This window comes from Gordionus sp. m RMFG-2023, chromosome 5 (genome assembly GCF_954871325.1).
Source record: "Gordionus sp. m RMFG-2023 chromosome 5, tfGorSpeb1-WG-v2, whole genome shotgun sequence".
NCBI lineage: Eukaryota > Metazoa > Nematomorpha > Gordioida > Chordodea > Parachordodidae > Gordionus > Gordionus sp. m RMFG-2023.
In genome coordinates this window covers 18,107,937-18,135,758 of record NC_088779.1, presented here as the reverse complement: position 1 = coordinate 18,135,758, position 27,822 = coordinate 18,107,937, and the positions used below count along the sequence as shown (strand labels likewise).

The 27,822-nt window shown below is 26.3% G+C and overlaps 1 protein-coding gene across 2 annotated transcripts; it reads right to left on the bottom strand.

Annotated features, from left to right (window-relative positions):
• Positions 1-4,864: 4,864 nt before the first annotated feature.
• LOC135930533 (eukaryotic translation initiation factor 3 subunit I-like) lies at positions 4,865-22,161 on the bottom strand. 2 transcript variants are annotated; one of them, XM_065467336.1, is made up of 7 exons: positions 22,093-22,161; positions 21,780-22,026; positions 21,460-21,737; positions 21,307-21,417; positions 21,170-21,259; positions 10,444-10,607; positions 4,865-5,284 (listed from the first exon to the last, which is right to left on the bottom strand). In XM_065467336.1, exons 1-7 carry the CDS (start codon positions 22,093-22,095, stop codon positions 5,209-5,211), a joined length of 969 nt encoding a protein of 322 aa, XP_065323408.1. In that variant the 5' UTR covers positions 22,096-22,161; the 3' UTR covers positions 4,865-5,208. The 2 variants fall into 2 exon arrangements, with proteins under 2 accessions (XP_065323408.1, XP_065323409.1); XM_065467337.1 differs by lacking the exon at positions 4,865-5,284 and adding an exon at positions 8,315-8,948.
• Between the last annotated feature and the right edge of the window lie 5,661 nt (positions 22,162-27,822).

Genomic DNA, 27,822 nt, shown 5'->3' with positions numbered 1-27,822 from the left:
AGTTTGGTTTTTTTCTAATGTCCCCTCCATAGACTAATATAGGAATTATTGTCGTGTTGTAGTTCCACAGTTTGGTAAATACCGAAATCTCTTTTGTCTTCCATCGTATAAAAAGTACCTCTAGCCTTTTGTATTCTAATTCTTCATTTCTTCTTTGCAACTACCTTTGTTATCAAGTGTGACCTCTAAGTAGATTTTGGCTATTACTTTTACTTTGTTATCTCAAACTGTAAGTTTTTAGAGTGGTGGAGGGTTTGGGGAAGGAAAACTGTTTTGTTGAAGTTTATTGTTAGTCCAACTCCATGACTCAAGGTCTAATAGGTAAAGTAAATTTTTTGGTTTCATCTATATTTTTAGATATTACAACGATGTCATCTGCGTTGTATATTAGTCTGTTTCTCAAGACGTAACGTCTCATTTGATCCTAAATCTACTAGATCGGCCGTATGATTTTTTTGTTTTTTATTTATTATGACTTTAAACAGGAGCGGCGAAAGTGTTTAGCCTTGTTTTTCTTTCTTTATCCTGAAGGAAGGGGATATTTGATCGTTGATTTTGTGGTACGACAGTTTGTAATAGTGGTTTTTAAGATGAGAATGATGTTGGGGTCTATCCCAAACTCTGACTGCGTTTCCCATAAAGCTTCACGGTAAACATTATCAAAAGCTCTGCTAAAATCTACGAATGTGAAGTATGAGGGTATTTGCCTGCATATTTATTTTACAGTTTTTTGGTTTGGCCTGTATGCGCATATGTATTTGGAGGAAAGATGAGGTTTCTTTTTAAGAGGATCTTAAAAAATCTTTGAGACACAGGATGTGAGGGATGTAGCTCGATAATTCATCCCTGACTAGCTTTTATCCATTCTGGAATTTTTACGCTCTATTTCAAAATTAATGGTAAACCGACTAGTTTATTTTTTGAGGATAACTCGAAATTCAACTGATATGAACTTAATTTCAATTTTGATAGTAATCATTAAGGTTTACACTAAAGATTTTAAACTTAAAATCAGCCACCAACCACCCTTAAAGTAATTAAAATATTTTGTAGTTCTCGGGTATAGGCTTTAATTTTGCCCAACTCTTTTGATATTAGCCTATATATGTTTAACAACAGTCTGTTGTGTGTACAAGTAGTGCGGCTTGCCCACAAACGTGTTAAGGGCTCCTCATTTTTCATCCCTCTAAAATAAATATCAAGTTTGATGGATTTTTGAGGAAAACTTAGCCTAGCTCTGTTGTATCTACAACCAGAGGGCGAAAACGCTTTCATCATGTATCACGATATAAGTACCAGATTTAATGCTTCCAAAATTTGGTTGATTCGTTTAATTCGTGATAATGAATTCATTTGTTGTATAGTATGGTTACCTTTTTGTTGTGAAAAAAATGTTTAAAGAATTAAGAAATAATAACGCAAACCAGCTACTTTCTATTCTATCATCTTATTTTGTTAATAAACATTTCTTTATACTGTCTATTAAACGGATTAAAATTATAATTAACAAGGAACATTGATAAAATTTTCATAATAAATAATTTCAGTGGCTTAAATCATAGGTTTGCCAAAATTTTGTTACTAATAATTTTTCGGTATAAACACTAAATTAGTACTAATAAAGCAAGAAATAATGATATAATTTACGATTAGTTATTAGAACTATTCAGCCGCCAAATTTAACGAAGATGATATTAAGATATATAAATCCCGCATATGCCACTGGTTTGATAAACAAAGTTGTAGCATATAAAGAAATAACTCAGAATTATCAAACTTTATTCATATTGAAATAAGATATAATTAGTGAAGGTCACGGTCCGGTCTTTGGTCCGGACTGGTCCTTAAGAAAAAGATCGATCCAGACCGTGGTCCTAAATAAAAAGACCGGTCCTGGACCGGTCTTTTTATTTGTTTAAAAAACATATTTTTTAACCTAATTTGATTTGTTTTATCATTTTATTAAATATAAGAGTATTATATAAACAATAAAATTTATGGTATTGAAAAAAATGATTTTGTGCTTGTAGAGGGCATATTAAAATTAAGAGTAGATTGTGTTTTTTGAGATATTTTCATTTTCATCATTATAAGTATATATTTTATGTTTTATCAGATGTCTGCTTAAGGTACCTAATTATTTTATTAAGAATAAGGTTAAGTAATTTTTACAATAAATTATACAGACAGTTTCTTTTAAAAAAAATAGAACTATATAATAACTAAAATATTTTAATAATATTATTGCTTATTTTGATTAATTTATTGCTTAAAAAATTATAAACAATTATTTTGTTACTAGGTGCTGACGATACATTAAATTTGGTACTGCAGTGAACACATACTCTATGTTTTTATTGGGACTATAAGTAAAATGTTTCTTGGACAAACTTATGGTTTACATATTGTAAAATAAAAATTAACAAAATCTAAAATGACTCCTCTAGAAAAATATCATAAAATAAAATATACAAAAAAATTATATTAATTGTATAGTAAAGCAAACTTAAACAATAATAAAAGACCGGTCCGGACCGCGGTCTGGACCGTAAAAATAAAAAGACCGGTCCGGACCACGGTCCTCAAGAAAAAGATCGGTCCGGTCCGATCTCGGTCTAAGACCGATAGGACCGGACCGTTGACCTTCACTAGATATAATAATGATTATAGATATAAATATCTTAAAGCGATTTCGAATATTTTGAAAGAATTGAATAAAAATGTAATATAAGCCTTAAAAATATATAATGCTATATTTTAAATTCTACATTCATGTTCTTCCGTCATATTTGATATAGGCCGAATTAAAGTAAAGCATAATTTTGACATGAATTGCAAAGAGTTCATGAAATTTATTTTCATATATAATAAACTTTTAAATAAAATAGATTCCTTCCGATAAATATGTAGATTTGAATTTAATTTTTATATATTTTGACTTTACAAATGTGCTAATATTCAAATTAAGATTTATAAGTTAGTAATTTAACAAAAAAATTCACCAATATTTATATATAAAATGTGATTGGGGTTGTCGCGCTTAATCCCGCTTTTTATCTGAAAATCCCACCTCATTTTTAGAATATGGTAGATCTATAGCAGAGCCTAAAAATTTTTACAATTTACAAAATGAGAAAAATGAATAAGACACCTATTTAATCTCAGATCTAAAATCATAGCCATTTTTTATTATCCTTCATTTAAATATTTTGTCAAAATTTAGAAAAAGGTTTTTAATATCCCTCCTCCATTTTTGAGAGGACTAATGTGACGATTTAGCGCTCAATTTTTTGAATTATCTTTCATTTGTTATGCTTATATAGAATTCTTATGCTAAAAGATATTTATATGCCTGTCCCCCGATCCAACAAAAAAAATGTGTAAGAGCAAATAAATAAACATTTAACCCATTTTCCCCCGGTTTCCCGATATTAGAACATCTTTATTTTTTTGATTTGGAACATTTCCTATTTATATTTTTATCAAATCCTGATTTATTTTAATTTCATTTTATTAGAAAGAATGAGTAAAAGTGCCTACAAATCGAGTAAGGCGTTTAGCGTTGTTTTCCTAAAAAAAGCTGTTATCTAAATTAAACTGGTATTATTTTTTAAAAATGAAAACAATTTTACGTTTTCTAATTTTTATAGTTGAGTTAGACTATAATTCATTTGTGCTAAAATTTAATTATTTATGATCCTACACTGGAAAACCGGAAACTCAAACAAGTATAAAATAAATTATATTTTAAAATTTCTTACAATACTATTATTAATTATAAAGTATAAATCTTATTATTTATATAATATTTATATAGCTATTATTGGAGAATAAAGATAAGATTATCAATAATTTTCTCTGAGCTATCTAGCGATAAGAATCAAAGTAAGGGGGATTGTAGAGATAGAGATGAAGGTTTTATAATAAATTAATCTCAGACAACCATGGAATCACATAGAAAAGAGTTTTTATTAATGAAATATATGAAATCAGCAAAAATTATTTATTGAAATGCGGAAAGAAGAAAAGGGGGATATCAAAATATTCGGTAAGTCACTGAAACTTAAAGGAAATTTTTAACATTATTTTTTTTATTAAAAAATAATAAATATGCGATCGTGAGGCTATTGGCTAAAATTTTTGAATGTAAAAATAATTCAAAGTTTCATTATTCAAAAGTTTTAAGAATTGCATGAATTTTGTAAAAATTTTCACAATTCTTCGTTGAATACGCGTAATTTTCGATATTTAAAATTTTTTATGGACATTAGTTGAAGATTTTTTAATTAATAAATATTAATTTAACGTATAATATTTTTTTTAAATTTAAAAAATAGTTTTCCCCTTTTTTTATGGATTACGAGATAGAAAATTTGCTATAAAGGGGTTCACGATAAAAGTTTCGCTCTAAAGTATTCGCGACATTACCTTCACTATAAAATTATTTCGCGATAAAAGTTTGGCTGAATTGACCTATTATGAACTTAAGCAACAATAATGATTACAAAGCGTTCCATTTACTTAGATCACTACCACAAATCTAATCCATTACTGACTCAAGTTTTTTTAAAATTATTATTAATACAGATAAAATGAAGTCGTTTTTTTCTTTATTTTTATAAATTTAACATTATTATAAAGTTCTAAAAATTAAACATATTTAGGAATCATAAAAATATGTGTACCAATAAAACGATTTTACCATTATAACTATCTGAGGTATTTTACTATACAATTAATTTTCTTTTAGGAAATTCTTAAGAAATAGATAAAATAAAAAAATTAACGATAAAAAAACATTACGAGATAGGTAGTTAACAAAAATTTCAAATTTAGTTACCTATATTGAAGGTTAATTATATCTAAGGAAAAAAATATAATGTGGTTCTACTCTATTAATATTTTACCATGAAAAATACTACATAAGTTATCTATTAAGGTTATCTCTAACTGTATATAACTTAAAACTCAAAAATATTATAATTATTAATTGTAATAAAATAACGATATAAAATATTTAAAATTCAAATTTTAAGTATCAATTCCATATAAATTAATAAAAATTTGGCTTTTTCCCATATAAAAGAGAAATATTGTGGTAGTACAATAATATAATAAACACAGTTCCCCTTACCCTCTTGCATTTGTTCCATACACTATAAAACTTTTTATTAAGTGTATTTAAAATTTTGTATAATGTATTCGAAATTATATTTTAAAATTGAAATATGAAGAATCAAAGTAATTAATCTTGATAATAGCTTCTTCGCCTCCTGTACTAATGCTAAAAAATTATATATATGAGGTTAGTTTATATATAGTAAAGTATATTATATATGGTTAATTCCCAAAATCAGCTTAAGAATGGTTATAATTCTCAAAAATTTTGGATATTCAAATTTGTCACTATGGTTGATTATTTCCCCTTTTAGCATATCTATAAATTTTGTTTAAACAGGCCCGCTTATTTAAATGTATTTTTAATTAAACATATATAATATGCAATATTATGAAATAAAACTATCAATTTTAACAAATTGAAGTCTATTCTGCTCATTTCGCTTGAAAAAGATCAAAAATTTATCCGCCCATTTTTTAAAATTTTTTTTCAACCCACCTGCCCAATGTTGAAAATATTTTTAAAAACCCGACCATACTCATTCAAAGTATGGGCGGGCGTGGACGGGTAAACATCTGTGATAGGCGACTTTAAGGGGGTAGAATAAATTTATAGGGTAGTTATTTATTAAATTTTTAGATGAAATATGGCAAAATACATTGCTGTAAATAATATGTACTTTTATTATAGAACATACTCAGCAAATTCATATTCATGCTAAACAATATGCTATAATAATGCATTCACTGTAAATGAGGGGGGGGGGTTTAATTAAATTTATGATCTAAAAAATAACTCAAAATAATTTATGTATTTCTTTTTAAAATTTATGAAAGATGTATCATTATAATTAATAATGGGAAAACAGCGAAAAATTTTTAGGGGGGAGTTTTCATCCAGTGGAAATCCTGTCATGTAGGAGCTGTTCGTACTGCTGGACAAATAAGTTAAGTTAACATTTTATGCCATTCACTTCTTAACTACCCTAATATCGTTTACTTTTAAATGTTTCATATAAACTTGGAATCTTCTTACTAACCTCTAAATTAATTAAAAAATTTAATTAATCTAACTATTACAATGATTTACTTTATCGATGTGGCCAAATCCTAATATATAACACTTAGCTCAACATTTTCACATCCATTTATTCTTTACAGCTAAAGAAATGCATCGAAAATCTAAACTGCATCTGACCTATATAGCTTACCTTTATATTTAGGGCTTATGCTTATCATATTATTACCCCCCCCCCCCCCTTCCCCCAACAATCGTCATTTGATGAATCAATTTTCAAAATATTTATGTAAGCTACTTAACTAATTTTGGTGAAGATTATATGTATTTCTACCTCAATTAATGTCATGTTTCATCCAGAGCTTCAAACCGTTAAGTATAGAGGTTAGGTTTTTAGTTTAAAATTTTATAAAGGTTTTGTTCCATTTCGGATTTTTTGAATTTTATAATTTCTTATTTATTTTCGCCATGAAGAATATTTTTTATCTAATTAATGAAGAATATTTCTTATCTAATTAACTAGTAATTTGCCTAATCTCTATTAAATTGAGTAATAAATTTAAAACAATAAACTTGGTATCGATTGATATGAGAATAGCGATTTAATTTTAAAATTCAAATTGAAAAGAAATCACAAATTTAAATTGCCCCCAAGAAAAATTAAAATTTAGGTTAATAATTTAAAATTAATTATTTAAAAAAACCGCTATGAAACGCATTAAACCGGTTCAAAATATTTATAACAGTTCGGTTCGCTCTTTTAATATTTTCTTTATAACGGTTCATTCCGGTTTCGCGGTTAGGGTTGAACCCTGGTTTCATCAAAAGGATCTTCAATAAATTAATTTTATCTTAATTTTCTTTTACAACGGTTCAATTTTTAAAAATGGCCAGCCAAATATTTTAGCCAAAAAATATTATGCAAGCATGGATATTTTGCTCAAAAAGATAGAAAGTTTGGGCATTTAAATTAAATAACCAAATTCGAGGCTTGTGCAATATTATTTTGATTATAATCTTAATTTGAAATTGGCGAAATAGACTAGTTTTACACTACACAACATATTTGAATAATGTTTATTTTATTAAGAGTTTGAAAGCTGGATTAAAAAGGATTCCAGTTCTGAATATTAATAAGGTTCCAATGTCAAAATTCTGTTAATAGTGTTATTAAACGGCTCCATTTGAGCTGATTTTTAAAAACGGCTAACACAGTATTTTATCCAGGTAAACATTACGCAAGACTGAAGATTCTTCTCATAGATGATCCGAAGGTTTAAACATCTAATAGCGAAATCTCAAGGCTTAGGTAATATTTTTCTTGCTAAAATATTGAGTTAGCCGTTTTTAAAAATCGGCTCAAAACGAGCTGTTTAACAACACTATCTGTTAGCAATGGAAAAATTTAAACTTCCTAAAATAAATTATTCAATATTTTAAACAACATAAAACATATAAATTGAGCCACGGATAATATTTCCACAAATTTTTTTAAATCCCCGCCCTCCCCCCACAAAAAATTAATGGTTTTTCATTTATCATATAAATTCAGTTCCAATTACTATAAGTATTAGAAAAGGAAATCGGTTCATAGATTTTTATTTCCAAGTTGTTAACAATAGTTTTATTTCTTATAATACAAATTATAGGAATCACCATTCCATCATTTATTGATTTTTTAACCCTTCAATAGTTAAGTGGTGTCAATTCCATATTTTTAACTTCATATATAAATCTAGAGGTCTGCGTGGGTTGTCTTTAGCCTGACCCGAAAACGGGTCGGATTCGGATATAAAAGATTTTTTATGTTAGGGCTTGGGTTGTAAATGTACAACCCGAAGCCTGACCCTATAAATAAATATATAAATAATTATTTTAATATGTCAATCAGAAATCAAATTATTTTATTATTATTCCATACTTTATTTACATCATATTCTATCAGGCTAATTAAAATATGAATCCCGAAAAAAACTCCGAAATTTTTTTTCGAATTTACTTAAGATCTAATAATATCGGTATATTTTTATTTTGATTTAATAAGGTATAGACAAATTAGTATTTTAGAAAAAAATATTATAAAAATGTAATTTAATAATAAATTATATATATAATAATGATTTATCAATAAAATAAACAGATCTTATTGAAAATTTGTCAAATTTAGTCTACTTAATATATAAATAAGATGGATATTGTATTTATTACTATAGCTAAAAATTTTTACGAAAATAAAAAATACATGGGTTATTTTACTGGGATATTTTTTTTACCCAGTACCAATTTGAACATCACGATTTTGTTTTCGGTGTCCAACTACCTACACGCCATCGTTCAAGTTTGGTTTCATCGGCAGCCACCTCGCATTTCATTTTTTTTAATCAATACCCTGATTGATGGGTGTTTATTCCCAACCAGATTAGAAAAACGATGATTCGAACCTTCGCATTAATTATTTATGAATTATTCGTTGGATAGAGTGCTCTGATTCAAGTTTATGGAGAAAATCGAGGCCCAATTCGACCTGTCTGGGATTGAGAATTGCTTCTGACCTCCATTGATACTCCATTGATGTAATTTTTATTGAAATATTCAAGAATATCCTTACCATTACTCGTAGTAACCGATCTAAGGAATGCCATTGCAATGCCCACATCACATAAAGGAACAAATGCTAAGCCGTCCATCATGCCACAAAAGTAGCTTAGGGCTTCATCGGTTCTGTATTGGCTTTCCAGACCTAGCTTTTGAATTTTTCTATGGGTACTTTGACACAAATGGTAAAAGCATCCTCTGATTATGATGTGATCCCCTAATTGAAAAAATAAATATAAATAATTTAACATATTAATAATCATACCAATGACAGTTTAACCGCGCTCATAGCAGACTTTTCGAAATCCATGTATATATAATGGATCAGGAAATAAATCCCGTTCTTGACATTTAGACATTATTACTTCGAATATTTTTTCGTAAGTATTTTGTGTTTTTTTTTGGAGTTTAATAGCTGTTAATGATTGTGGAATTCGCTTATAAAATTATTTATCAATATTAATTATTGCTAGGTTATACTAAAAAAATTAAGTGAAAATTGAGAAGAAAAAAATTGAGAAAAGGTCAGAAAAATAAAGATTAACAATGACTTAAAGCAAAAATGGGAAGAAAATAATAAATTGAGAAAAAAATTGACAAGAATTTTTTTTTAAAAAATAACGATTTTCTTTTTTTTTTAATTTTTTTCTATTGGGTTTTTTTCCGGGGAATTTTTTTCCATGGGTTGTTTTTCCTATTACCTTAAAATATATTTATCTAATATTTATTTAATTAAATAGCCTCAAATTTTCAATATTTAAATTGTTTAACAAATCTCAAATTGGTGGATGACTTATCAAAACGACTTTCCCAATTTAAATGTTTGGCTTTTAATCCTGCCTATCCCTGCTTCCTTGGCTAGCAGTGAAAGAGCGTTAATAGGTGGACTTGTTTAGAGTCTGATAAACTCAACTTCTTATTATTTATATTCCACATTTATTCACTATGCGATACTATTGATAATGATATATCTTTATAATATGTTCATTATATCATGCATATTATTTTAACATAATTTTTAAATTCTATTGTATTTCAGCTTTTTAAATATATAAACTGAGGTATATGTTCCCAATTTAAATAAAATGCAACTTAATATAAATAGTGATTATATTATGACGGTCAAATAACTTTTATTTAAGGTAATATACATAATATTTAATTGTATTTGGATATTATAATATTCACACTCAAATTTAAAAAAATTCAGTCGGGTTGACAACAAATTTTTTTTGAATTCGGGCTTGGGCCATGAAAAAATCACTTAGCAGACCTCTATATATTACTCAAATATTCATAATCCTTGATAATTAAATTACTTATTAGATTAACTAAAAAATTTGAAGATTAAATGGTAACTAAAATTTTCATAAGAGATTTTTGTTACAAAAAACAATTAAGAATATAATGGGCATAAAATTTATTAATATCTAAATAATATTAGCAAATTAATTTTTAAAATTTTAATAATAATTATTTATAAATAAAGTTATAGTTGTCTGGATGATATATTTTAAAATGTGAATTCAATGTCTCTTTGTCTCTCCAAAAAACGTTTATATCTTAAAAACTAATAATAGGCTAAAATATCTAAATGTTAGTAGTAATAATATTTACAAAATTTTTGAGGTGTTGATATATCATGTCTGACCAGGTAGGGTTAAATAGTCACTTATCATTGATATTTAATTTACTAAATTTAATTATATAACCTTTTTCCATCAGGGTGAAATGCTAAGGAATTTATAGGACCAAAATGTCCAGGTACTTTTGCGAATTCTTCCTCGTAAATCAGATGATAAAGTCTGGTTTCAAAACCACCTTTGTCTGCACTTGTCGTAACTTGCCTAACATCTTCCCCTCCACCTAAAGCTACCTATTTTGTAAAATCATCATATTTCATTAATTTTTCCAAATTATTCACTTACAATTAATGTTGAATATTTCATCTGAAATATCTAATAAAGAATGTTTTTTATTTTTTTCTCATTAATTAAATAAAATATGGACATTAAATACTAACAAATGGGTCATCTCACATGAAATCAACCAGGTTTCGTGGTTCTATTTCAAATCAATTAAATTGCATGATGTTAGTATACTTTGTAAGGACCTAATTTAATTTTTTAAGCTCTAACTCAATTGTTTAGGAGATATAGTGAGTCAAAGCTAAAAGATTAATTCAAAAAACCGATAAAAATAAAGATTACTAAAATAAATGATAGAGATATATATTTCAATGATCAAATATGATTCGTTCAATTGACCAATAAATGCTTTTTAAGATAATATTTTTTTTTGAATATTTTATAATATTTTCCTGTTGTCAAGATCTTCAATCGATTTCTGTTTTAGTAACCTGTAGCGTGTGAAAGTGATTGCCGTGAGATTTCGAATTCTCACACCAAATCTCACGGCTCATACCATGTGAAAGTGATTTCATGAGATTTTGATTTTTATCGCTTCAAATACATTGGGGGCCATTTAAATATTCAGAATCTCACGGCTATTCAATATTTCAAAATCTCATGGATTTTTTTAAAATCTCACATTACGAAAATAATATGGATTAGATTTTCTCAAATTTAAAACGTCAGATTTTAATGTAACTGTCAAATTGAAATATTTCTATATAATACATTTTAATTTGAAAAGAAAGGAAAGGAATGGGTCATTCCATGACAAATCAACCACGATTCGGCCGACCCCCTTCAATTTTTTTTAAAATTTGGTAAGCAAAGAAAGGTTAGTATAGTTAAGAAATAGCCAAAATGTTAGCCTCGTATCTTTTATATTTTTGGAGATATTAGGGTTCAAAGTGGCAAAAATGACGTATTTTTACCATTATCTGCCTTCATTAAATTAAGCATATTTAAAAACTACATAATTGTAAATAACAAATTTAATATCAAAATTACGTACAAAGATTCTACTTTAGATAAAAAAAATTAAAAAATTTTTTTTTCCAATTTCCGGTCATTTTATTTAATATAGGACTAAAAACAATTTTTTGAAAATAATACGACCTTCAATTTTTTTAAAAAATTTAGTAGACATTATTAAACTCTCCTTTATATTTAAAAAAAAAAATAATCTGGGACGCGGCCATCTTCATTCTCAAAATTGATAAAAATGTTTAGAAAAGTGTATAAATTATATATTAATCAGTTTTTAATGGTTTTTCTTAGACTATTTGATATAATTTAAAGGATTATTCATCTTGTAAGTGAAAATAACAATAAATGGGGCTTTCATTCAATTATAGAAATTGTCTATCGATAAAAGAAATTCAATTTATTACTTTATTTATAATTTAAATTTATTATAAAATTTTTTGCCCATATAACATATATTTAATGAATATTAATAAAATATGTTCAATTAAGTTTCGAGTTCTTGAATATATGAATCAGAATCTTGTGCATTTCATATATGGCGCCCTAAATATTAAAATAATTGATATAATTTAAATTTAAAAATCTAATAAACAACTCACTTTTAAAAGATTCTAATTTTTCGGTAGCGCATTTACTTTCTTGTGACAACAATGCATAACTACGGCCAGTAGCAGTTAACAGTGAAACTAATGTTAAGATATGACATTTGGGCAAGTAAAGAGTGTCGTCTATACTTGGAAATGTAAAGGAATTAGAAAGTCCGGATGGGTTAAAAACTTTATATATCCTGCTTTTAATTTTTCACTAAAACAAAGCTACCAATTAGAATCATAAGGATACGTTAGGTATCCTGATATTTCTTCAATAATTATACTTTCATCATTATATGATAACTATTCTATAGTACTTTCTATTGAATTTCCCTTGGCACTATAAAAGGGGAGTTTTCTGTCATCAGGGTCAATAGTTTTGTAAATTGATGTAGATCTGTTGGAATCAAGGTGTGTATGTTATGTGTTCCAGATATAGATCTAGTTTTTGAAAATCTTTCCTTGAGTAATAAATCTTCATAATCATAATTTATTTTGGTCATCCATTCAAAATATATGACATTAATATTTTCTTTATTTAACTCGTACAATTCATATGATGTGGTTATTTACTTTGAGTAAGGCCTTGTAAACTAGCTCTAACGGCTAATCTTTTAACAGTGTCACCAATCCCATCACAAACACTTTTCCAGTGTGCTATAGCAGAAAAATTTCATTTCGCCTAATCCATCTCATGATGGCAAATATTAATAAAATTTTTACGATTTTTATCATCGGAAAAATAAAAAATTTTATTTGGCCTACAAATTTTATTAATTAAAAAATTTACCAATGTTTTTTTGAAATTATGTACTGCTATTGTATTGTGTTGCAAAGATTCGGATATCATTACATAATTTAGGCAACAAATATTGGCAAAATTATCTTTATAATATATAACAAAAGGATGAGCAGTGGATTGAGCCCTATTCTAATGATAATTTTGTACTTCATCCTAAAGTATAAAGCTATAGTTTTCTTAAAAATTACAAAATTAAATATTGGTCTTCGTCTAAGTTTAATTTTAGATTGTTTTGATATAACGATTGTTGCGTTGAAATAAAAAAATGGAGTAATAAATATTCCATTTTTTTTAAAAAGGCATTGATAAATTCACCTACTGGTTTGGTCATTGTTTCAAGAGTGGTTCTATCTACGGATAGCCATTGTTTGTATGTTATAAATTCGATGTCCTTAGAACAAAACAATATTTCTATTTGATCGCGTAAATGTGTTGACCCTGGACAATTATCACATTTGCCCATATAACTGGATGGTTGAAGCGAATTACAAATTATTAAGTGTAAAATATGTTTGTATGTTTTAAAGGGCACCATATCATTGGTTAAATTTGATCCAATGATCATTAATTTGGCGGTAGCTACAATCACATACATGTGTACCACTACCTCCAACGAGTATGCAATTTTTGGGCGAATGCTTGCAAATTTCGAAAAACCAATTTTAACATCAGACCTCATTTCTTTAAAAAATATATGAATTTCTTTCAAATTATCTAAAATTAATCTCTTATGTATGGTATTCTTTTTTCCGTCTTTGGTCAAAATCGAAACGCAATCTTTCTTGCCTGGCATGATTCTGCTTATTTCGTCCATACAATAAAATTCTTGTACAATTTTAACTGTATATTCGTCTATAGTTTTTCCAGGCTTGGGGTTAGGTGTTGATAGAAATAAAAATACCAATAAATTAATTAAAAAAATGAAATAATATAGTGAGCATGTATTATTGAATGATTAATCAATTTTAAAATTTTTATTTATTTTATTGATTGAAACACTTATTTATTGTTATTCTAATTTAGTAAGGCTATGCCGATTTTAGAAAATCCGATCCAATATTTATATTGATTTGGGTTATTTTATGATAATACTTTTATTTTGTATATAATTTCATAATAATAATAAATTAATATTTGTAATATTTTAAAAATATCAAATTATTTTAAAAAATTGAGTAGAGAAAATTTTGATATTTTTTTGGCGTTTATGAAATGCACAACATATATTCAAGAACTATAAACTTGGTTAAATATATTTTATTAATATTCATTAATGACCTGAATATTTCCTGTATTATGAAGTAAGTTTTTAACTAACAATATATATTATATTTTATAAATATTTTTGGTGATAATTTCTCCCAAAATAAATGAATTTTTAAAATTTTCAAAAATTCCACTTAATGTCAATAAGTCTAACTTTATTAGAAAAAGCACGTCCTACAAGATAAAAGATGACAATCTTTACTACATGATAGGGGAAAGTAAATTTTAGATATTTTTTTATTTCAAATTGTCATAATGTATATAGGTTTATATATATATTAATTTATTTTTTAAATTTAGGATAATTATTAAATTTGATTAAAACATTTCATATATTTTTGTTAAAGTCTTAATTAATTTATTTTATAGGTAAATCAGGATGTAAGTGTATTTTTTATTTCAAATTATTTTAATGTATTTTATGTTTATATATATAAGAACATTTAATATATTTACTAAGATTTTACATATAGGCATTATAAGATAAGTGCTATTTATACAACTAAAATTTAATTTAGATTATCACATAATTTATTATTTCTGCAACATCACCTAATATTATTATAAATATAAAATTTAACATTGCAGAAGTTAACACTTTGGGTAAAAGTAAATGTCAGATACTTTATAATGTATAAATATAAAATTTTCAATGCAATTTTTCATTATAAATCTTTAAGCCATTGATTGTTTTTATTTTTTCTGCTTATTATTATGTATATAATATAATGATATATTATTTTAGAAGAAAGAAAAGTTATATGGTCAGGAGATGAACAAAGGAAGATAATTAAAATGATACATTCCAGGTATTTCCATGGGAGGGCATCTGGGGATAAATAAAACTAATCAAATAATAACTGAAAAGTAAACATTTGCAACATTATCTTAATTAATTTTTTTATAGCTTTTATTGGTTAGGAAGCAATAAACACATTAGGGAGTTTATCAAATCCTGTGAGGTTTGTCAAAAATCAAACAGTCGTTTTGATAAAAGTTCAAATGTTATGCATAATATAAAGGTTGTACCAAAGTCTTTGTATCAAATTGGCATCAATTTAATCCAGATGCCAGAGTCTAAAGAAAATTTTAAATATATTATATGTGCAATATGTTATTTCTCAAAATATTTAATGACCATTCCTATAAAGGATAAAACAGCTAAATCTGTTGTGAAAGCCTTATACATTATTGTCAACACCCACCAATGTTATGAAGTAATAAAATTAAAAATATCAATTTTAACTTTGAATTTTATTTGTTTTTAATTTAATAAAACTAATAATATATAAATTCAGATAAATGATCAGGGTAGGGAATTCTGTAACAATGTTTGCACAGAATTCCATAAATATTGTGGGATAGTACAGAGAATAACCTCCGCCTACCACCCACAAATGGTTTGGTTGAGAGAGTTAATAGAACAATCCAGAACCAAATAGCAAAATCGGTTTTGGATATCCCAACTGACTGGCCGGACGCTTTAGTAGGGATGTGTGGGACCTACAATTCTTGCATACATTCTTCTACAGAATTTTCACCCTATGAACTGATGTATGGTCAGAAACTGCGACGTCCTATGACAGTAGAGATAATCTTTAAAATTATATTTTTAATTATTATTTAGTTACAAAATAAAATTAATGATGTATTATGCTTACAGAGGTCATGGCAAAAATAAAAATTGACGAATGTCTAAGGGAAGAGTTAGATATAAAAATGGCGCATCTCAAGAAAATAACAGAGCTGGCTGTACAAAATATTGGCACAGCTCAGATCAAACAGAGAAAGGATTATGAGAAGAGGACTAATGGTGCAAAATCTTTTGTTGTGGGACAAAGGTTCTTGCATGGAATCATAAATCAAAGGAAAAAATGTTGAACCCCTGGATTGGCCCTTATTTGTCAATAAAATATTTGATAAGGGTAATAATTATATTATATAAATTATTTATTGTATATCAAGGTGTATATGAATAATAACAACAAATAATGTTATTTTGAAAACAAAATATAATCTACGCAATCTAAAAGAATTTATTGTGCGAAAAAATGAAGATCCAGATGAAAATGGTAATGATTTTTTCAAAATCACATTTTTTTATAAAGTAAAAAATATTTTTAGATACAAAGGTTAATATTTAATATTAGTGTTGTTAAACGGCTCGTTTTGAGCCGATTTTTAAAAACGGCTAACTCAATATTTTAGCCAGAAAAATACTGCCTAAGCCTTGAGATTTCGCTAATAGATGTCCAAACCTTTGTTCCTTCTGCAAACAAAATATTCCGGCTTGCGTAATACTATTCTGGATGAAATATTGAGTTAGCCGTTTTTAAAAATCGACTCAAAACGAGCCGTTTAACAACACTATTTAATATCATTATAATTATTTTAAATGTTTTTATTATAATGTATTGCCTTTAGATATTGGTTCCCTAAATGTTCAGCTTGAAGATGTAAATTTCCCACTTGATACAGATATTATCGATCCAAAGTCTCCCATAGGTAATGTTATTTTTGATATATATTCAAATTATTTTTTGAATGATATGATAATTTTTTAAAAATATTATAAGTAGCACATCTGGGTGAAGATATATGTAATACATAACCTATTGACAGAATACATAACCTATTGACAGTGGTTCCCAGAATGTTGGCTTTGAAGATGAAAATTTTCCACTTGATACAGATTTTATCGATCCAAAATCTCCCATAGGTAATGTTATTTTTGATATATTTTTATAAGCAGCACATCTGTGTGAAGATATAAGTAATACATTTCCTATTGACAGTGGTTCCCAGAATTTTGGCTTTAAAGATGAAAATTTTCCACTTGACAGATTTTATCGATCCAAAGTCTCCCATAGGTAATGTTATTTCTGAAATGTTTTTGATTGATTTTTTAATTAATTATGTATACAGAATTGGATGATGATAATATGATAATAAATAAATTAGAAAATATCCCTGGATATTTTTTTCCTACAACAAAAGCATGGGAAAAATATAATGCCAAAATATATGCTCTCCAAACATTGTCGGGATGTTGAATATGGTAAACAACTTGGTGAACCAACTATCTTGGGGCAAATTGAAGGTGATGGGAATTGTTTTTAAAGGAGTAACATATTATTATAAAATTTCATTTTTTTCTACTTTATAAAATTTAGGGCGATTAGTGTGGAGATCACAGAGGCTCAAAATTCCCATATTATTCTCAGGCAATGGTTGGCACAATTTATGCTAACATTTGAGATGGAAAAAGTAATTCAGTATTACATTTATGACACAAATAAAAAAATGGATATAAAAACGTATATTGTAAATAATGTTATGACAGGACAGATATGGGCTTCTGACACAGAAGTCAGGGCTATGACCACAATGCTTAATACTCCTATTTTTACATATTTAAAATATAATAATAACTTTGTATGGGCCCGATATGAACTATTTTATATTCGCGATAATATAAATAAAATTTTATAATAATTTTATTTATATAAAAAATGGAGGAAACCATTTTGAAAATGTTTTTGATTGCAATCATTTATCTTCGCTCTAAACATTATTTAATATTTCCTTATTAGGATCAAATAATTTTTATTAAAAAATATATATATTTCATTCATATTATAATTTATATTGAGCTGATATATTTTTTTGATGAAAGTTGTAGTTTATAAATAAAATTCTATATATACATTATAATGTACATTATATGATAAATAGTTATATCAATAAAGTTCTTCGTCTATTTGCTTATTAGTTTATATGACTCAATTCAAAAATAGGATTTTTTTAAAAAAATATTATATTAGGTAAACAAATAAGTTAAGAATTTATCTTACCATTTCTTTGCATTATTTAAAAAGGGTAGGTAATGATTTTTAGAGGGTAGGGTAGAAAAGGGAGGTATCATAAATTAATATTAGTATAGGAAATCTGAGGAAAGGTCAAATCTGGATAGTTATGAGATTGTAGTCTTCGGTTTTGGACCTCTTTAAACTTAAATTTGTTTTATATTTAAATTTCATATTGTGTAAATTAGAGTATTAGTAAGGATATTTTTACTTCCTTTACAAATAATAAATTAAATAATATTCATATATTGCCAAGGCAACCCACATAGCCTAAAATAATCTGAACCATATCACCCCCACTCTTTGGTATGAAATACAGACTAGATAGGCAGCATTGGGTTATAAGATATGCCGAATTTTGTGAAAAATAAAAAGAACAAAACAATCAGATTTTCAATTTAAAAAAAGGTATGTACAGGGATTTGAACCAAGATTTTGAAGGTAGGTAGTGTAACATATAACCAATAAGACTACGCTACATAATTATAATATTTAAGTTTATTTGTATATAATTATAAATAATCAACTATTCAATTATATGCAATTTAATTTATATATATTAAAAATAGAAATTATATAAATCCTTTACTTTATTGCTTAATGGTGTTTATTTATTTGATATATCCAGTATTCGACTTATTAATCTAAAAATACAAATGAACTCTTGAAATTAAACAAATATATCTTGCAAAGCAATCAAAGATTATAATTAGTCAGTTAGGGTGTATATAATTATTGTCACTATATTATAATATTAGTAATTTTAAATACTTGTCATGAAAACTTTTACTTTTAATTTATCGCTTCAAAAACATTGGGGGCCATTTAAATCAAAATCTCACAACCCATCCGTGGGATTTTGATGGTGTGAAATTTGAAATCTCAGATCATTTTCATACGTTACACCCAGACCAACCAATTTCTAAGTAGAAATATGAATTATTAGTCAAATGCCACTTCTATTAATAAGATGGTGGTGACCAAAGTCCATATGATTATCTCTTATGGAATTTACTATTTTTCACATAATTTTCTATTAAATATGCCACTTTAACGAAATTTATGATATCACTTGAAATATTTTGATCACCACCATTTTGTAAAACGTCTATTTCTTGTATTATACCACATACATCATTAAATTCACTAGTAAGATGTTCCACTTGAAATTGTGGACTTAATCAATAAGCAACATTATGATCACATGTATTTATATCTTTTTCTTTTTTTTACAAACATATTTTAGTATTTTTCTTCTTCAGATTTTTAGAGTATTTGACACCCAGTCAATGAACTTGCCAACCCTGAAGACCTATATTTGATACTATTTGATAACTCTTTCCATTTCTTAAATTGTTTTATTTCTGGGAAAAGTCGATTCTTAATATATACCATGTACCTTAGTTTATAATTTTCTAAAAATTGGTATGTTTGTTTTTTCAGGAATGTGAACCCTTCAACAAAAAAAAGGGTCCAGGTCTGGGAATATAATTTTAAAAAGGATCAAGTTCAGAGTCAGGGTTTGGAGAAAATAAAGAAATATTGCCTACCATTTTTTTATACATAATTTACAAGTATAAAATTTATAAAAAATGTTTTATTTAATTGCATAATTTTAATATAATATATAATAAAATATTAAACCTTGCCTATAAAACATAAGTATATCCAGGATTTTGTTAAGGGGAGGGAGCACTATCAAAGGGGATTTTCCCCATAAATTTTATTGGAGATCTTTAGGTGTACATATTGTAGAATTTTAGCTCTATTAGATTTAAAAAAAAATAATTTTGAGTTCTTTTTTTTATTGATAAAAATCAGAAAATAACTAAAAAACAATAGTCCTAATTCTTTCAATATAAATTTATATTGATTTATAGACATTTTAAGTTCAAGTACATATTAAAAAATTAAGCTTTACCTTTTCCAGAAAAGAAAAAAAACCAATATTTTTTTAAAAATTAATTATATTTAGGAAAGGAATAAGGGCACTCTAATAATAACAAATATAGGTCTCTATCCAGTGGCGTAGCTAGGAATTTTCCTTAGAGGGGGTCCATACATATAAAAGCCTGGGGGCTTCACCTCCAGACCCCCTTTAATGGGCCTTCGGCCCTTTTGCCCGGCCTTCGGCCGGGTTTATCTTACAAATCATAACCATATCTTCGATAATATATAATAAATATATTTTTTAAATGCATCAATAATTTGTTTTATAATTTAGCAGCTTATTCTCAATGACTTTATAATAATACTATCCAGATAATTTCAATAGTAATAAAATATCCTTCCATAAACATCAAAACCAGAAAAATATAAATATTATTGGTATTTATTTGATATAAAGTCACCACTTATAAGTCTTTTGAACATATAATCTAAAAATAAATTTTTGTTATGGGAGGGGTCCGAACCCAAAAACCACCCCCGTAGCTATGCCACTGTCTCTAACAATTACATTTTTGAGTAATATTTATCTTTATCTGTAAAAACCACTTATTAGCTTTGACCCAGAAATTCCCAGAAACTAATTGGGATATAGTCTAAAAAATTAAATTGCATAAGTCCTCATAAAATATATAATCATCATGCAAAGTTTCATTCGATTTGAAAGAGGTTCACAGATATGGCTTTGATTAATTAGCTAAATATTTAACAATTATATCCAGGTTTCCATTTTAAATAATTTTAGTTGTATTTAAGTAGTTTAAATGGGAAATTGAAAAAAATTAGAATTAGATGAATTATAAAAGGTTTAGATGGTGATTTAATAAATGAGTAATGGACATCATTTAAATTACTTATATTAAAAAGCCTTGTTTATTTATTCATGGCTTAACGAATATTTTTAATCATATTATTTAGCCCATGTTCTAGGTAAAAAAGTAAAATGTATTATGAAGAAACATAAAATCTAGATTATTCTATAAAAATTATAATAAAAAATTTTTGTTTATAAGTAGAAAAAAATAAAACCTAAAATTACTAATAAGGTAATAATGAAATGATTGAATTACATGTTCAAATGTGGGTGAAAGTGCAGCAGAATTGACTTTACGATTTGTTTTATAGGTTTTTAAACATTTTAAAGTATCCATGTCAAACAGCTATAATAAAAATTTTATTATACATATGTACATAAAAGGAAAATAACTTTAGCACATAGATCGGATGAAGCTGTAATAAAATATACCATATCAATAGAAGATTGGATGTCATTTATTTCCAAGTTATGATCTATTGCAGTATTGATACATTTCTCATTCTTAAAATATTACATCAATATTTATTAATAAATCTACACTACTTTTATATCCCATTGGCATATGCTACCATCTCCATGAGTTGTAATAACATATTCATCTAATGGGCCCCATATTGAACCAGTAACATTAGATTTACCTACCATTTTGAGAGTTTTGATAATACAATTATTATCATTTCCAATTTCTGCCACATCTAAGAGAAAGACTGATGATGGTTCATCTTTTTGTTGCTGTGTTGTAAGAAGTATCTGACTACCATCCATGTTAAAATTTACAGATCTTACAGTAGATTTATATTTAGAATTTCCTAAGCTCTTCCCTAAATTACGTTATATATAAAATTAATTAACTTAATTTATACCTGTTTCTGTATCCCATAATATAGAAAAAGTATCTGCAGCACCTGTAACTAATTTTGTGGAATCCCATTTTACATCTAAACCATAGACTGCACCATTGTGTCCATTATAAGTACCTAAACTTTCTCCATTTATAGAGTACCAAACACAAGGGGAAGAATCTTTAGCAATAGAAAACAATAAATCACCCTCTAAATTATATTTCAATTTTGTTATAGGTTTTTCATGTCCTTGGCAATTGATTGTTTTCTAAAATATATTGATATTAAATACCATTTATTTAAAATAATATATATAATATGTTTCGGTTATTACCATTTTGGAGTTAAATAAAATCTTCAAAAGTTAAGTTTTACTAAATTTACTTGATAAGTGACAAATAATCTGCCTAAACTGTCATTAGAGATTTCATAATGACATGATATCAAGTGTAGTTGTGTTATATTGCTGATTGTAACGTGAAAGTAATTGACCCAGGGATCAAACCAAGGTAAGTAAGAAACTTTTAAGCTCATCAAAAATTGCCCCCTCGTGTAAATATAAATTTAAACAATTTATCCTTATCCCCCCCCCCCCCCTTTATATAAAATAGTGTATAATATATCACTATGAACAGGGTAAATAGGTTTAAAAAAAATTATGATCAATAAAAACTTTTAGGAAAAATAATTTTTAAATATAACATAGCTAAAGGTCAATTAAATACCTATCTAATATACGCCTATGGATTAAAATATATTGATGTTATAAGATCAGGTCTGTGTAAAATCAAAGTTTAGGAGGTGGGAGGGGGGGTGCTGTCAAAAGTATATTTTAGCTAAAATTAATTAAGATTTGAGCGCCAAAAATACTTTGACTGAAACAGTTTCATTGTGGTTATGGGGGATATATGTTTCTAAAATTTTAACCTTTTAAGGATTGAAGCTAGCTAGGATTGAAAATTTAGATTTCTTTTTGAAATTTCATTAAGTTGATGTTGCTCGACCTGGAATCCCTTTTTCAATAGCTAATTTATTTATATGAAATTTTCTTGAGTTAAAGTATATTTTTTTATATTTAATTTTAACAGCACAATTTATTTTCAATTAATTATTATTTTTTTAAAATATGTGTATATTTTTTCTCAAATAATTATTAAAATTTTGCTTTCTCTTTATTTATAATAAAAATTTTTTTTTCCATTTCCTTCCTCAACGCTTATTTTTTAACATAAAATTACATAATTCATAAGTATTATTTATTGAAAAATTAGAAAATTTATTTGTTCCCTAAGGAATATTTTTAAAAGCAGTAAAAGTAATATAACAATATTTTATATAAAATTATATTAACTTTATTTGAAAAAATATAAAAAATTATGAAACTTAACCCTTGGATTCTTCACTTTTAAAAAGAGTCCGGGTTCGGCCAAAATACGAGGGTTCAGGGTCCTAGTTCACATCCCTGGTTAGGGCTTCCTCTTAGATGATATGATGGAAGCTAGATAAGTAATCGAGAAAATTATTGTGAGATATTAAATTTGTAAAATATTATCTTCCATATTTAATAATATGTAAGCGACTACACAGTTTATCATTATTGCTTATTTAAAATATGCAATCATATGTCAGCAGCTAGTTCTTAACTTTCATTGCCAGAAATAATATATGCTGGTTAATTTGCAGTCATAGCCATGACACTCAAGATGTTAACTCATATCAGAATTTATTATTACGTTAGATAAATTGATAAAACAAAAACACTAAAAATCTTAAGAAGAAATTATGTAAATATATTGAAGCCTAAATTATTTACATAGCAAAGATACCATATTAGAAATGAAACATTTTAACCAGTGACATAGGCGTAGCCGGGGGGGGGCAAGGGGAAATCCCCCACCTTCAGACATTTATCACTTTTTGTAAATATCATTTTTAGCTAATACAAAATATCTCCCTTAGTCCTCCCCCCACTCCCTGACCCTCAAATATGTATGCATATATCTTAAATAATAATTTGAAAGAAAGAATGTAAAAGTTGATATTTTTTTATAAAACTATTCATCATAATTTATAGATTTTTGGGAAAATAAAATTTATAAATATATAAAATGAACCAAAAATGTTTTTTAATAAATGGAATATAAGCCAAAGATAAGTTTTAAGACAGAAGTGAAATGTATTATAATTATTAATAATAGATCCATAAAATTACTAAATAATATAATATATCAAATATAATTTTTTATAAAGTGAGTAATTTTAATTTATTTATCTTAATAAAAGTAAAATATAATTATAAACTATTGATAAAATTAAATCATAAATTAAAAAAATATTAAAGCACAATACAAACAGTGGAATATTATATGTCGTAGATTTACAGTATATCTAATTATCAAATGACAATCAAGTAATTTTTACCAATATAGCGAATTATATATTATACAGAAAACTATAAAATATTGACAAGGACATCAGAAAATATCTTTTAAAGACATTGTGGGATGAATAGTATGAAAATTAAATTTTAATATTTAATATCAAGAGCATTGATTAGTAAACTTTGTTAAATTATTAACTGTAATATATTCTCTAACTGTCAAATATGTCTGTAAAAGTGGAATTTTACCTAGTATTTTATAACTAATTCTATATAATAGAGTAAAATCAACTATATGTTTACTTACTTTTTATAAATAAATTTCTTATAATTGTTTGGAATAAATTATTACCATGCTCTTATATTAAGGTACATACAATACAAGTAATTTATTATATTTTTATTTTATATAAACTAATAAAAATATAGTTGATTAATGATTTTGAACTAGGCTAATTAAAATATTATATTTGTTAAATTTTAATTAATAAATGATTATATTTATTTAATTAGAATTATATTATAATTTACATAATAAATGTCAATTGAGCTTCAGCTGTTGATGCTAAATTAATATTTAGTAAGTGATATTCTATTTTTAACACAGAATTTGATTGCAAGCTGGCATAGTGAAAATATAATTTATAAGTAATAATCTAATCTAATAATTAAAATAGTATTCATTTGATAAAAATTTAGATAGTCTTATTAATTTTTAAATAAAAAAATTAAATCTATATATTACGTAATAGAATTATAAAAGAAATCGTTCAAGGGGAAATCAAATCAATTTATTTTTAGTTCAAGGGGATATTAAGAAGCCATTAAAAAAATTAGCTTCAGGGGGCTATTTAAATTTTTCAGGGGGCTAGAGTCCCTGCGCGCCCCTACCTAGTGACGCCACTGACTATAGTAGGTCTATAATAAAAGTATTAATTTTTACAGCTATATATTTTGCCCTATTTCATTTAACAATTTAATAGATAACCCCCCAATAAGTTTATCCTACCCCTTATTTCCCTTAAAAAATTGGATGTAAGCCTTTCTAACCCCCCCACCCCCCAACCGGCTATAAGTAGACCCTGATATAAATAACAATTGTAGATAAATGTTCAATTTATTGAGTATAAGTAGATAAATAATATTCCAATAATACAATATGATGCTGTTTATAATTATTTAGAATAAAAAATCATATGAATGAATATAAATCTCTATTCGCGAATAATATTAATTGACATGACAGTTCCCAACACTATAAAGTTAATCACGACTCCTTCCCATATTGCTAATCCTGCCATATAACATTAGCATAGGAAAAGATGTCATGACTGATTCATCCACCACTTTGATATTTGGCTCAATCTTGCTCCATATATTAACAATATATCATTCCAACTTGCCCCATATATATTTGCCATTCGCACAATTTAATCATTCCACCTAGCCCCTTCTGGCTTGTCCCCATTAACATTAACCATGCATCATTTCATTTGAACATTAAATTATAATTTTTGATTCTGCTCATCTCTGCTACACAGTTTCATTTTTTTAGAATGAGAATGAATGAATTATGATTTGAATATTTTTGGATTTACTTATTTTACGCTAACTATATATGTTATCAGTGGCTGAAATACAGGCGAGTATGCAATAACGGATTTCATCCTCCATGTATTCTTCTAAAAAAAATCATTATTCCTATAATTATACCTTTATATATAAACAATGTAAATTATAACAAGTGAGTTGAGTTTCAATCAAATCAGCAAAATTAATTTCTTGAAATGAATCGCTAATAACAAAATAATTAGAAATATATTTTTATTTATAAATCATATTATTTATAAGCGTTCATTGTAAAATAGACGATTTTTAAAGATATATTTCGTACCCTAACCGTATTATGCTTTGATTTATTAATTAAAAAAATATATCATAAAATTATATTCTGGAACTTTTTTTTTGTAAGCAAATTATTAGTTTATATTATAGACTATTTTCTGCCCTATTCTTCCCCTACATTTTTAAATCTAGTTACGCCATACATACATGTAATTATAATAAAGTAAAAATATTATTTTTAAACCATTACAGAAATATATGCAGGCTTTACAATTTTTAGGAATCGAAATGAGTTATTTTAGTTTGCACTTAACCGATATAAATTGTAATGTTAGTAATAAACTGAACTTAAAATTTTTAGCGTTCAAGAGCTTTGCTGCATTATATAACTTTAATTGAATTGCGTAATATAAAAATTTCATTTTTTATTCTTGGATGTAAGTAGCGATGATAATTTTAAAGTTTAGGTGGCCTAAAAAGTAATGTTATTAAGAAGTCGAATTTTGAATCTGACCTAAAGTTGCAGTTGTAAAATGAAATTTTAAACGTCGACTCAAATTAATTTTGAATAGACCTGATTTACTCCACAAAAAAAATATTAAAATGTGTCAACCATTTTGGTTTGGGCCGAATAAAATATTTTTAAATCTGAAATTCTAGGACTTATATGTATTATTGTAAGATGACCCCACCTGTTTCTGAAGCCAAATCATCAAACCAACTCATACGGCTTATTTCAATTGAAGTGAATTTTATGACTCAAAATTTGAATAGAATTTAGGTCTGATTCTCTTCTAAATATTAATGTTAAAAAAAATATCACGGGAGGGGAAGTAGACCCCCTCTCCCTTCATTTAACGCCACCGATTTTATCCTAAGTAACGATTATAATACTCTTATAATTTAAAGTAGAAATACTCTATTCTACTTAGGCAAGATAATACCAGAACAAAAGGCATTTATCTTATTGAAAAAACGACTTGTTATTAACTTGCTAACTTTTGGGAAATTTTTAGTATACTGATAAGTACACTTAGCGAAAGAACACATATAACTGGGTTAACCTACCAAGAGCACCTGTTCCACCAATCTAGACATAATAATATTTTTTTCAATTATATTGTAACTATATTTGATATCTAATTTATTTGTATTTCTAACTGGTTTTGAAATGTTGTTATATAGATGTTGTCCATATGGAGACATAAATAAAAATTTTTCGAGCCCACGGCAAAATTTATTTTAGACCAAGGTATGGACCACGGTTTTTTAAAAAGCATATAAGATTATAAGGAAGTAATCAACTTAAAATACTTATTTTACATTTTATTTTAATGTTATGTATAAAATTAGAATATTCAGCAATAACTTTTATAATTTATTATGTTTATCTATTTTAATATTTTAAGAAATTTGATAGATAATATTTCTCTACTCCTGATTTATTTAAAACTTTCCTAATATTTTCAAAATGTGGTATTTATTCACGCAAAAAAGAAATGGAATAGGAAGCTTAAATAACAATAATATTTTTCGGGAGACACAAGTCTATATATAAGCTAGCAAATGGACAAACACGTAAAGGATTATGAACGCTATCATCAATGATGATAGAACCTCGAGTGCCCAAAATATTATATCCACAAATCGAAAAGTTTAATATTACTATTTTTAAACCAAGTATACGGTACCCAAAATGTTGGAGAGCGAAAATAAATATACTTTCTTTCAAAATAAGATGAAAATTGCTGGAATATAATGATTAATTTAATTATCTAATTTGTATTGGCATACTAAAATATAAAACAATAAATAATATCATATAGATAGGAATCAAAA

Bases quoted from the DNA above. Each gene is read 5' to 3' on its own strand.
- LOC135930533 (XM_065467336.1), bottom strand. The intron at 10,608-21,169 runs GTAATTCAATCA...TTTACAAAATAG, and splicing joins TTTCACCCACATTTGAACAT to GTAGCTTTAGGTGGAGGGGA. The intron at 5,285-10,443 runs GTTATATAATTA...ATAATTTTTTAG, and splicing joins TTTCACCCTGATGGAAAAAG to CATTAGTACAGGAGGCGAAG.